This window comes from Pholcus phalangioides, unplaced genomic scaffold (genome assembly GCF_987345545.1).
Source record: "Pholcus phalangioides strain wild (caught in Gottingen) unplaced genomic scaffold, Ppha-v1.0 ptg000015l_1, whole genome shotgun sequence".
Lineage (NCBI taxonomy): Eukaryota > Metazoa > Arthropoda > Arachnida > Araneae > Pholcidae > Pholcus > Pholcus phalangioides.
Window position 1 is genome coordinate 43318981 of NW_028301608.1, and position 13303 is coordinate 43332283.

The following is a 13303-nucleotide window of genomic DNA, read 5'->3' on the forward strand; positions in this document are numbered from 1 at the left end:
TGAAATCAAGTAAATTTTATTAAAGCAAATTATAAAATGTGTTATATGATATAATGTATGTATAAAGTAAATTTATAAAGTGTAAAAAATCGATTGGGGCTTAATGGATACATGTACAAAAGCCATACAAAATGTATAAACACTCTAAAAATTGTGCACGCGAGCGAGAACTGACAAATTACAGCCGGATTTCGTATAAATAATTTGTCATACACATGCTGCTGTTTATTTCGAACGAACACTTCGAACTGATACATTTTATGATTCTTTTCTTTTTTAAGTAACACGTTAGACTGACCTGCAATACATTGAAAAGCATAAGTATAGGCATGCCACATCAAAATCTCCCGCTGCAATCATAAAATTGTTTCAGTTTGCCACCTTTATATCGCTTCCATGTTCTTATAATGTTGTATAAGACGTCACCCGGAGCCAGGCTACATGTCACGTCCCTATGTCCATGAATCTCTGTTACCGGAGTAAGATAACCCTGGTTGGAAAAAAACAGGTATCAATTATCGAATTACTGAATGAATAGCGAAATACTCTCTTTCAACCCTAAATACTCTCATCAACCCCCCCCCCCCCCACAAAAAAATTCCTTACTATGTTTATGAGAATGATTTTTCAATTAGTACATCTACTGATGGCCATGATGTATCAGTTTTTCAACTTTTTTTCGTCCATGGCCCTCCTCCTATTTCGATATCTGTGCGAGTGACAAAATAGCATGCAACAATATAGGGAATTTTTCCTCTGCTCAGCCAGAAACCCTGTGTACAAGAAAGCATTCTTAGACTGTCCTTAGTTTGTAAACTTAGTTACCGTGACAAAATAGTGCCTTTCTTTGTTACTTTTGTCCATAACCAATAAACGGGTGAAAATACAATTTTATCAGCTAAATTGTGCCTGCTACAGAGTGTCGAAAACAAGTATACAGTACAGTACACAGGATGTCCTGTAAGTACTAATTCGGCCTTTGTCTTATCAACCACTCGTCCTAAGAAGGTATGGTTCCAATTTAAAAAATGCTCAATTAAGGAATTTAATTGCCCTGCACCAGTTTTGACAGTGAAAATACAGTGTGTCACAAAATATAAATCTAATTTTTATACAGTTCTCCCGTTCTCTAACTCTCAATTAGAAAGTTTAGTGGCCCTGTCTCTGCCCTGTCTTTAACTGTAATATTCGCTGAGATATTCAAATTCAAAATCGAAGAAAAATTGGGGAAGAACAGCACTAACTAACAGACAACGCTTCTTTATCTCATTTATGCTGTTCTTTTCCCTTGTTTTTCCGGTTTTTGAATTCAAATATTTCAGCGAATATTGCGGTTTAAAAAAAAAGGGGGGGAATTTGTCTTTGTTGGGCTGAGAGATAGGGACGCAACTTTGTAATTGAAAATTGGACGGCACGCACAGGAAGGCCGTATAAAAATTCAGGTTGCTTTATTTTGAGTCACTCTGCATTTTCACTCTCAAAACTGGTACAGCGTGATTTCAACACACATTTAGAGCATTTTTTAAATTGAAACGGTACCTCTCTACGACGAAGGGTTGATGATATAAAGGCCGAATTAGGACTTACAGGACACCCTGTATATTAGTATGTATTAAACTGAAACTATTGCTGCCACCTATCAAATAAAAAATACAACTGTCGTTATTCTTTGATGAGAAATCGACCGATTTTTGATCTATGTGCCGCATAAAAAGAGTCAATATAGCATGATATTCACAAATATTTCAAGAGCAATAATAATATTGGTTAGATCGTCAAGTTTGGTTCAAAATTTTAACAGTTGTTGTTATGTTCGAGGTAAACTAACGATAGGAGATGCAACTAGGGGGGGAAGCAGGCGGGTCTTGTGCCCCGGGCGCTGGACGGAAGGAAGCCCCCCCAATGCACCCTTTAATTACTTCTTCTATATTACATGTGGGCGCCAAAATCCGTTCTTTCCCCGGCTGAAAAAGTATCTAGTTGCTCCCCTATGTTATTTTAAATTGTTATCGTATGCCCAGGGCCGCAACTGGGGGGGGGGCGGCAGGCTGGCGTCGTGCCCCGGGCTCTTTACCAGAGGGGGCACAAATTTTATTCTCAAAGCTCTCCTTCAACATTACAAGGATGGCGCCACTTGCCCCCGGTGACCAAACATCTAGTTGCGGCCCTGGGGAAGATGCGCAGGACACATAATCCTCCTTGGCTTTTTGTAATTGATATCGGACTAATTCTGGTCTATATTCTTTGTGATTACAATTTTGAAAAGCCAAGGAGGATACGGTATTTTGCACATTTTACTAATGTTAGTTTACCTTACACAAACAACGACTTTCAAAATTTTGAAGCAAACTTGACAATGTAACTAATATTATTGCTCATAAATAATTTCTTAATATCATACTGTATTTACTTTATCTATGCGACATCTCTCTTTCTATTGCATTTTTTATTTCATAGGTGACAGCAGTAGTTCTAGTTCAATGATGTTCCCCTTACGTGTAATATACTTATACATACCAGTATACAGGGGGTCCTGTAAGTCCTGATTCGGCCTGTATCTCATCAACCGTTCGTCTATGACGTATGGTATGGGTCAAATTTAAAAAATGCTAGAAATGTATTCAGGAATCACTCTGTACCAGTTTTGAGACTGAAAATATAGTGCATCATAACATAAAAAATCTAAATTTTTATACGGTCCCCCTGTTCTCAAACTTCCAATTAGAAAGTTGTTGCCCTGACTATCCTGAGACCAAAAAAAAAATCCATGTTTTTAAGTGTAGTATTCGTTGAGATGTTTGAATTCAAAAACCGAGAAAAGTTGAAAAAAACAGCATAAATAAAGGAAAGAAGCGTTGTCCGTTCCTCTATGCTGTTCCTTCCCAACTTTTCTCCAATTTTTTAAGATCGCAAATATTGCACTTAGAAACATTATTTTTTTTTTTTAGTTTCAGGAGAGACAGGGCAACCACTTTCTAATTGGCAGTTGGAAGACAAAGGAACCGTATAACACAATTTAGATTTTTTTTTTTTTTTTTTTTTTTTACGATATACTTTCTTTCTTTCAAACCGATCTATCACCATCTATGGGGGATTTACTACCTAGTGAGTTGTGCCGGAAGTATAACTGTGTGTGTGTACCTAACAGTCTGAGTACGTATGTATTGTGTTTGATTTTTCAGTGCCGCCACCTATATTTCAGAAGTGAAGTGAGTGATGTGTTATGATTGAATCACATTCGTAGTGTTTGCAGGTGTGTTGCTCTCTGTGGCGAGACTTCTTAATGGGGGGGGGGGGACCGGCTGGCATTTGCGCTTTGAAGTTGGGAACCACAGAAAACTAACTTCAGCTACCCACCACTGTGGCAACGGTGGGGTTCGAATCCGGGACCTCGCGAGGACACGAGTCCGTCACTACGACCACTCGACTACCACAGCGATATGTTACGACATACTGTATTTTAAATGTAAAAACTGGTGCAGAGAGAGGGATTCCCGAACAAATTTTGAGCATTTTCTAAATTAGAACCATACCTTTACGACGAACAGTTGTTAATGAGGCCGAATTAATGCTTATAGGACACCATTTTTTCTGTAAAAAGTATAGTAGAAGGAAAAAAATCACTCACTTTACGAATTCCACATTGAATTAGTTCTTGCGCAGCTGCTAACATCTCATTTGACGGAGCCGTTTTCATGAAATTTCCGATGAAAGAGATGCCCAAAGACTTTGTGTTCAAATTTATCGTGTGTGATCCAGTCTCATTGAAACCCTTACCGACGTAGACTCGGCCGTCACCACCTATGAGGAAACTGTACGCTATGTCCCAATGTCCTGTGTACGAATACCATAGTAAATAACCACATCACATCCATATCAAAAAATAATACTTTTGTAATAAAAGATTTATATCATGTAACTGATGATATAAATTCACGAAATCTATCGAAAATTTATTGACTCAATTTCTGGGACTTTTACGTGAGATTTCTATGTAAGTCTCTGTTCTGTTATGATCCCCCCCTTCCTCCAAGATGTGATTATGGTGTTATTTTGCAGTAAAAGCGTTAAATGCGAGCCAGCCTTCCATTTGAAAAAGTTTCACCGCAGAGCGGACCTTCAACACGATGGCCCGTGATATTAAACCTGATTTTGTAAAAATGAACTAAGCGGCACATTTCCAGATCACTTGAGTGAACCGCTGTGTAACTCCAGATCACTTGAGTGAACCGCTGTGTAACTCCAGATCACTTGAGTGAACCGCTGTGTAACTCCAGATCACTTGAGTGACATGCGGCACAGTTCCTAAACACTTAAGGGGTCCGAGCATGTTCACAGATCACCGCGACACAGTTCCAGATCATTCAAGCAACCCGCGGCACATTTACGTTCACTTAGGGCGGTATTCACCGACATGGTTTAAGCTATAGTCACAATTTTTTGATAAGAGATCGACACGGATTGGTTAAGTTCAGGTTTTTCTATATTCTATGACCAATCTATATTGATCTCTTATCCAAAAATTGTGACTACAGTTTAAACCACGTCGGTGAATACGGCCCTTAATGAAGTAGCCCGGTCAAGTTTTCAAATCAATGAAGTGGCCTGCACTCTCCTGAAGGTTGAACACCCTTGTGTTAGAATGTGCGACTTTTATTAAGGGCAGGCAGTGTATGTTAGTAGGCTACTATACTAGAAAGTTCTCAAAAAATGGGCGTCTCACCTCGTTCATCCATGTGGCTATCTTGGAAAAACTGCACCATTCTGATACACTGCGCTTTCGTATGACATTCGGGAGATACGGTATGCAATATGACCACATGGCTCAGTGGAAGGTGCATGATGTCATAGCGGGCCGTTTTACGCGCTCTCCATTGGTCTCGACTGACGAAGACGGGACGTCCACCGCACTCGCCACCATCTTCATCGGAATCGTGCTTGTAATTCGATCCTCTTGAAGTTATCACTGAAAGTGGAAGAGGAGGAAAAATGTACCTACTCAATTACACTATAGTCCGTTTCAGGTAACTTTGCAGTGAAGGGGGAAGCTACGAGGGAACCGCATCACTCGTTGCTATGGGAACGAAAGCCTCTTAACTAATGTATCGATGCGCGGCCTCGGTAAGGTATGGCCGATTCTCGCCAATCTCACTGAGAAAAATATTTTTTTTACTTGTAACGTAATTGCACAGTTAAATTAGTAATAATTATAGAATTAAAAGAAAACCGCTGCCGATACTTTCAGAAATTAAAGTGAGGTTTTTGAAATCATTTGTTTTGTTTTTTGATTAGAAAATGTTCTAAAATTTAGAAAAAAATAATTATCTTCTATCAGCGTGTCACTTACTCTTCATTGATGTGTTGTAAGTAACATTAAAAATATCAAAAAACAGTCATATGTTTCTGCAATATTTCCCTTCCCTCAGCTGAAATTTATTTACAAAAAAAAATCTAAACAATATTATGAAAGCAACGTGTAATTTTAAAATACTGTATATTAACCATGGCTCTGAAAAACTTGGGGATTTTTAATTTTTTCTTCAATTTATATGGAAAAAATTAATGTTAAATAAATTAAGAAGAAGCAGATTAACTCTGTTTTCACGTGTAAATGCAGGAATAGCACCAAATAATAATAATGATACGGAAAAGTTTAGAATTTTTCTACTCACTTTTCTTGCCGAAATTTCCGTCGCTCGACCTCCCCCCTTCCCCGAACGGTATACGTCGATGCCACTTGTTTTCCCGACAGCTTTAGTCTTTTGTTACGGTTGATGTGCTGCTCATGGTTATTACGGATTATTCTTATGGAGTTTTGTTTACAACGAATATTCAAAAACCTAAAATATAGTATTCAGGAATGGAAGAGCAGAGAACTTTAGCGTGGCTATCTCTGGTGAAAATTCAGACACAGCTGTCACATAACAGATGAAAGCCCAAACCACTGTGGACCCCCCCCCCCCCCCACTCATTTATTGTATCTGAAGAGACGCTATAGGCAAGGGGCATGATTAGAAACAGGTGGGTGAAAGATGGCGTCCGTTCATGTGAGTGGAAGTCGCGACTCTGTCAACACTCTCCGTGATCGGAAACTAAAACTATCCCATAAACATGGCAAAAAATAAATAATTAAAAAAGGAGGATCTATAACCAAAACTTCTGCACCCATAGAGGGCCTCTCACAAGTCACAATAGTATCGGCACTCTCGTGGAAGAGAAACACTTAATCTATGAGTGAATATCTGAACTCACTGAAGCCTATTTTTTAGGAGAAAATAAAACTGATTGAATATTCGTTTTTATGTAAGCCTACAACTGCATGTAAAACTGAATGAAAAATTGTATCGTTATGGAAAATTCAACCAAATAACGAAAAAAAAATGTATATATACAGTATATAATTGTGTAACGAAAAAAAACGACAGTGATATTGGCGGGGAAAATTTCTAGGATATCGCGCCAGAGTGTCGTTGCCGTTGGTATGGATTTTTGATAATGGTAACCAATATTTTTTATTATTTAAAAATTTTAAACAAGTAAACATCGGTTCAAAACGATTTTTTTTCAGTATTTTTTTCAAAATCATAGAAAAAATTGAAATATTATGTATAAAGGTTCATCTTAAACCTCCGATATATGAGAACTATATTTTGCGGCGAAGGAATACACTCTCTACCTTTCTCTTTACTGCAAAGTTAACCTGAAACAGACTATAGACTCTCGATAATACGGCCGTGAGCTAGTCCGGCAAGTCCAGTAATCCGGCATTTTTAGGCAGGTTTCCTTCGTGCATAGAAGAGTAACACATATACAGTCAAACCTCGTTAAGCGTCACCCGGTTAACACGTCACTCCGCCTACCGGATCACTTTTTGGAAGTCCCAATTATCCTTATGCAGGAATTGGAACATCTATGGCTTACTCCGTTAAACGAGTCACTCCGCTTATCAAGTCATATTTTTGCTCTCCCAAGAGTGACTCATTAACGAAGTTTGACTGTATAAGCTTCAGTAGAGGTGCGCTGTTTCATGTATACATGCAAGTGCGCAGAAGTTTCTTTTCTTTAAATCATAGTTTCCCAACCTTTTTTTTGTCCCATCGCCCCCCCCCCCCAACGCAATCGAACCCATAGGATCCTATGTTATACCCGTAGCTTCTACCGCCCCCCTGGAACATTCCATCGCCCCCAAAGGGTGATCACCCCTTAGGTGATGTGTTTCCACATCAACTAAGTGGCCCGCAGCACCTTTTAAGATTGATTATAACGTTATTCCATGACGGTTTTTTTTTAAAACGTTATAGCCATGAATATTTGTATGAGCACATAATATTTGCTGCCAGTGTATGTATTGTATTTATAGTAATGTTTATATGCATTCCCAATTATTTAAAAAAGGGAAACTTATGTGCTATGTAAATAATATATGTGAGTAATTCAAATGTGAATACCCAGCACTGTGAACGGAGGCTCTGTTTGATTATTCCCGTCGCAATGGAAGCTCTGTGTGTTTTCATCTGTGTGTGTGTGTATTGCATATTCTGTAAAAAGAAAAAGAAAGGGAAGCAATACTGCTCAGCACTGTGGCGCACTCTTATACATTAATTCGCTGATTTTCGAAATGTGCCATGACTTTTGACACACACGTATATTTCAGAAAAGGTATAAAAAAGAAAAGAAATTATGTAATATCTGTACAACCCTCTCACGAGCAACAATGCCATAGCTCTGGAAGATCTCTGTCACGGGGGAAGTGAGTTCCTCAGGTGTGCGTTCTTTTTGACGAAAAGACATTTTCCCGATCCTTCAGGGGGCTGAAATGAGCCTCGGCCTCTAAGTACGATGCCTATGCTATTCTGTGGCATAGGCATCGGGCCCATTCTGCTGCGAAATGTGGGAGCCATGTCTACAACATCTATACACAGCACATCGCAATGGAAGGGCTGTCAGGGATAGACGACGGATTGTCTGTCCAGAGTTACAACTAAATACTCTTTCAGCTGTGACAATCATGCATTTTGAAGCACCCCTTCCTCCCCGAGTAGTTTTAAAAAAAGTACGTCGTTAGAGTGAGAATTCAGCACTCTTTTTTTGTCAAGCGCCGCTGAGCGTGCCCACAAACTTACAGGGTGAAGAATTTGGTTACTTTTTGCATTACATGCAAATCCCTCCCCACGCCTCTGCCTCAAAGAAAACTGTACAGGAGCCGGCATGGCCCACACAAGGGGTGAGCTGACAAGACTCCAGCGCGGGAGGATTTTAATCATTTTTTTTGTTTTTTCACACTATAAATTCATCATAAAGGGGGCCCCGTGAAAGTCTGGTCGGCGGGCCCGTAATAGATCCCAGCCTAGGGGTCCTGCTTCAGGATGTGGGGGGGGGCCATGGGAGCCGGCCAAACTTAGTATTTGCCCAGGGCACGAACTTAGTATGGGATGCAGGCCATGAGTTCGGGAGGAGGTTGTCAAAATCCTAGATCTCGAGAGTCCCCTGTCTTTGATAGAATCTCAAGATATTGCTTTGATAAGAAGTCAAAATGTAACTCAATGTAATCCACGTATTTTTTTCTCAACGTAAACAAAGTATTTTTAATTCGTTTTGCGGGGCCTTAAAATTTAGCGGCTCGGTGCGGCCATACCCTTCGCACCTGCCTAAATCCGGCCCTGTGAACGTGTCAAATTATATAATACTGTACATGCAAGTAAACAAAACCCGAGATATATCTATAATTTTAACTTACGTAGTAAATTTTTTTGAAAATCTCGTATACGAGATAAAAAAATACTTGGAGGAAACATTTACCTGAATTTGATATAAACAAAAGGAGAAGTAATTTTTTGTAGCAGGTGAAAAACACGTGTTCCGACATGTTACAAATTGCAATTACGCGTATAATTATGCAAAATGTGTTTCATTTCCGACGTGTAGTCTACGAATCAAGAAATAAATAGTGGAAGGCAGATTTCGAAATCTGTCGGTTGTCATTGGAATACATAGAAGAAAGAAAAAAGCTGTTTTTTCTTTCCTCCCTCGTATTTCCGACGCGTTCGTGACAAACACCACGGATGTGACTCATCCTGCTACCGTGAAGTGGTGGTTTTTGGCGCATTTATATTATATACAAGCAGAGGTTCTCAAACTGTGAGCCGCCAACCTTCGTCGGGATTCTCGCCTGGGAAATGTGGCCTTAACAAAGGTTTTTTGAAGAGATTCTTCGTTAAAGTGCTCTAGGAAGCCACGGATAATCGTTAGTTAGGGAAAGAGGCACCGTGGGTGGGGAAAAAGTGAGAACCCGTGATATACAGTATACAGGATATCCCATAAATTCTTGAATAGTTTAAAAAATTGAAGGCATCGGGGAATTTGAATGCGGTCTGCGAAAGCAATTCTCAAGGGGAATTTTTTTTTAGAGGGTGGTACTGAAAAAAATTCACGTTTTTGTCGATAGAGGGCTCTGCACGAAAGAAAATCACTGGGAATATAAATCAGTCTCTTATGAAATGCAAGGTGTACGATTGACAGCTCATTTCTGAATTTTTCTGTTACTGACACTTACGTTAAGGTTTTCATTATGTGATGTTGACATTGGTGGATGAAGCACTATTGGTGAAGATTTTAATTTCACCTCAGCCACGAATCGCCAGATGAAGCTTTACGAGAAAGGTTCAGATCCAATCAATACTAATATGCCTTCGTGCTGCGTGCTCTATCGACAAAAGTTTGAACTATTTTTCTGTTCCAAAAAAAAAATCTTCCTTCGTGAGAATAACTTTCTGTATAATTTCCTTCAATTTTCATGAATTTTCAACCAAAGAATGTGTGCCTTGTTCTTGATTATGCCTCAAGAAATTTATCCCATAACATTTGAATAAACATTTTCCGAGGTATTGGAGATTGAAATTCTTGATTTTTTCACTACTCTTTGTATTTTTAATATTCAGTGACTTTAAATTACTTATTTTTAATAACTGTAATATTTAATTCCAAATAAACATGAATGCAGTGGTAATTGCAAAAAAGCAAAAAAATCAAGAATTTCAATTACGAATATTTCGTCGAAATATGGCATGAAACTGTATCCAGTCCTTTTTCCTATTCCATAAAGTCTGATTCTTTGATATATTGGGCTGAGAAAAAGCTGTTCTATTCTATTTCTTTATTGCGGCGAAATGTTACAAGATAAATTTCTTTCAGTACAATAGAAAAGGCGTAAATTTTACTAATTGGCATTGTTTTTCAGATTATCGGTGAGGAGAACCAAAAAAACAAAGTGTGTTAATTTTTTTTTATAAATTTTATATAGTTGTTTTAGCACTTGACCCCATCATGTACAGGCTTTTGACAACAAATTTGGACGATCTGTATCTAATGTATAGGCGATAAATCTCAAAAACTGGTTTCCTTGTTTGCATGTTAGAAGTAGAAGGGTAGAAAATGTCTATGTGTTCAATATTTTTCGTAATATACGCATTTCAAATCGGGTGATTCTTTTTGAAACACCATGTACTGTAAAACATATCCTAGGTGTACGGCAATTGGTTTTCTACAAATTGGGTCCCCTATCTGCACAGAAATAAACATTGTGTTCTACAAAAAACAAAATGTCTTTGAGAAGACCCGGTGAAATATATAAAATTCCTCCACATAAAACGAAAATACGTATTTCGCAAACAATTCTTCTATTTAGCATCTAAAATTTATAATACAGTACATTGCCTCTCCTGATTTTTCAACTAACACTTCATAATTTGCGTTCAAAAGAGAATTGTTTTAATATTCCCTATGCCAGACATTTCAAATATTCAAGTTTATTCTTAGAACAGAATTATTTCTTTCTTAACATTGCCACTGGCAATCATGTTTTTATAAGCAACATTTTCCCATTTTGGGTAACATGTTCGTTTCCCCGCTTGCCGCTTCATTGTTGTCTGATTACACTGATCTACAGCCAAAAAGCTTCTGAGACCAAAGTAGTCGAATATTACTAATTCGAGGGTGCTGAACAAGAAACTGGCAAAATAAAAATTGCATATTTGCTTGAATCGATGAATGACGATCGCTAAGTGTTGCCAAAAAAAGTTTCCCAATAAAGGGGGGGAAAAACGCGAATACGTGGGGGGGGGGGGGGGACTGTAACAATTTTTAAAAAAATAACTCTTACTATTACCTTTATCATCCAAGTGCTCGTCCTGCAGAAAGTGAACTATCCTCTCACATTGTGCATCAGTGACGCAGTACTCCGAACCCGCGTTTATTATTATAACATGGCTGACTGGTAGAAACATGGTATAAGCGCGGAATGGCTTCTTTGCATGCCACTCGTGACGAGACAGAAGAATTGGACGACCGACCGTTGCATTCCCCTGCATCGTGTTTGAATCCCCTACTTTTCTTGGAATCTGTTGTCCATGTGTTTGGTTCTGTAAAATATAATACAGAAGCTAAGAAGTTCTTTTTTCTACGGCAGTGAGCACTAAGTGTTAGTATCGCAACTGGCAAACCACCTGAGGTTGTTGCATCATTCATTGTGCTTTCAGTGTGATGGGTGCTCCCAGAGAGGAAGAACAGCAAGTTTCCTGATTCGAAGGTTGTGACAGTCTGTCATGGACTGTCCTGTTCATCGCACACGAGCTCTAAATAAAGAGGTTCGTTGCCTTTGTAGCGTAGTGGTCTAGCGCGCTCACCCGACAAGTGCATTCGTTTCCTCGCAGGCGCTTAGAAATCTCACGTACTCGAAGGACAAAGTTGATTTGTGCAAGCTAAAATGAGATATACAAACTTCTTGTTTAAAACATTCTAAATATCACCTGAAAGGGTGTATAAAGTATGCATTTGAAGAGCGTCGGAATCTCTCATATTCGTTTGTCACAGCGTATAACATCGATTCCCCCTCCCCACCCCACTGGAAATCGGATGGCTTCCGAATTCTATCCATTCCGTGTTTTTGAATTGTGGAATGATGCAATCAAAACATGATTTTGACGTCACCGATCAGATCAAATATGGGGCCTTCGAAATTATTGAAAGTTTTCAATATTTCCGATATTATGTCTTACATATAAATTCTCATTTTCTTAAACTCCAAAATTTTTCTCATGAATTTTCGATTAATTTATTGTGTGCAATAAATAATCATATTTTTTATAATAAATTGTATTAAATTAATTCATTAATTTTGGACCTCAGAATACGGTAATTCAAATCCGATGAAAGAATTGATAAACCAGATATTATTACTTTTTCGATCGGTCAAAATTTTTCTCAGTTCTAAAGAAGTTATTTCTTGAATTAATTTCAAATTTTCATCAATTTTTATTTCTCTCGTTCATTTTGTGTGTGTGGATGCAGTATTCTACATATAGAGTGCTCGCGACGATAAGTAGAACCTCAACTCCAACCGAAATTTCTTTTCCCACACACATCACCCCGTACACAACCAACATCTGTAGAAGGTGTTGACACAACTGACCACCATATATATATACATGTTCTTCCTCATCACCACCAACCTAACGCGTAATTTCTAGGGATGGGAATCGATTAAAATTTTTAACGGATTAATCAAAAGTTTTCAATCGATTAATCGATTGAAAATCGATTTTAATCAAATATTTTTTGTGACTATATAATATTAATATAGATGCTATAAAAATATAATTTATTTATTTCACTCACCTATTCGGTAGAAGTAAACAAATGTAGGAATGGGTTAAGAAATTAAGGCTGCCCGCTTCAAGCAACTTAATATGCTGAATATAACCATTCGCCGAAATTTTTTGTTTTTTTTTTAAACGATTACTTTTGGTTATTATTCACGGATTTCGAAACTACTTTCGATTATATACTGTTGCTTGTTTTCCCTAGAAACTCCTCTCGAATGGTACTTGTGAGGAGATGAGCTGATGCTTCCAAGAATACGAAAAACTACTGTTCTATAGTAGAGACAATGAATTTTGGTCTTGTTTTATAAAACTCCAATCTAACTCGATTTGAAATCATCAGTTTTCGTTGAATCGAATTGGACCAAAATATTAATTGAAATATTTTTAAATATAGTCACTTATATATATATAAAAGGTTCTGTATAGAACATGATTTATCAGACATCTAATCGGTGTTTTCAAACAAATCAATCTAATTCACAAACTTTTAATAAAAATTTGAATCGAATTTTAATCGATTTGATTAACTCAACTAAAATTTTTGACTGCAATTAACAATTGACCGATTAATCGGTCCATCCCTAGTAATTTCGTTTGCAGAACTGGATTTAAGGAAAAGGGGAAAGCTTATTTTATTTCCGTTA

General features: G+C 37.9%; 1 protein-coding gene across 1 annotated transcript; it reads right to left on the reverse strand.

The window, feature by feature from the left end:
* On the reverse strand, window positions 1-9071 carry LOC149076067 (peptidoglycan recognition protein-like). Its single transcript, XM_089245487.1, has 4 exons — window positions 8800-9071; window positions 4724-4966; window positions 3629-3834; window positions 1-490 (listed from the first exon to the last, which is right to left on the reverse strand). The coding sequence occupies exons 1-4, from the start codon at window positions 8864-8866 to the stop codon at window positions 338-340; spliced, it is 669 nt and encodes a 222-aa protein (XP_089101613.1). The 5' UTR covers window positions 8867-9071; the 3' UTR covers window positions 1-337.
* Window positions 9072-13303: the final 4232 nt, after the last annotated feature.

Coding starts and splice junctions, on each gene's coding strand:
- LOC149076067 (XM_089245487.1), bottom strand. CDS start 8,866: ATGTCGGAACACGTGTTTTTCACCTGCTACAAAAAATTACTTCTCCTT. Junction 4,967..8,799: donor TTTGTTTATATCAAATTCAG/GTAAATGTTTCC, acceptor TTCCACTTTCAG/TGATAACTTCAAGAGGATCG. Junction 491..3,628: donor TTCAATGTGGAATTCGTAAA/GTGAGTGATTTT, acceptor TTTTCCAACCAG/GGTTATCTTACTCCGGTAAC.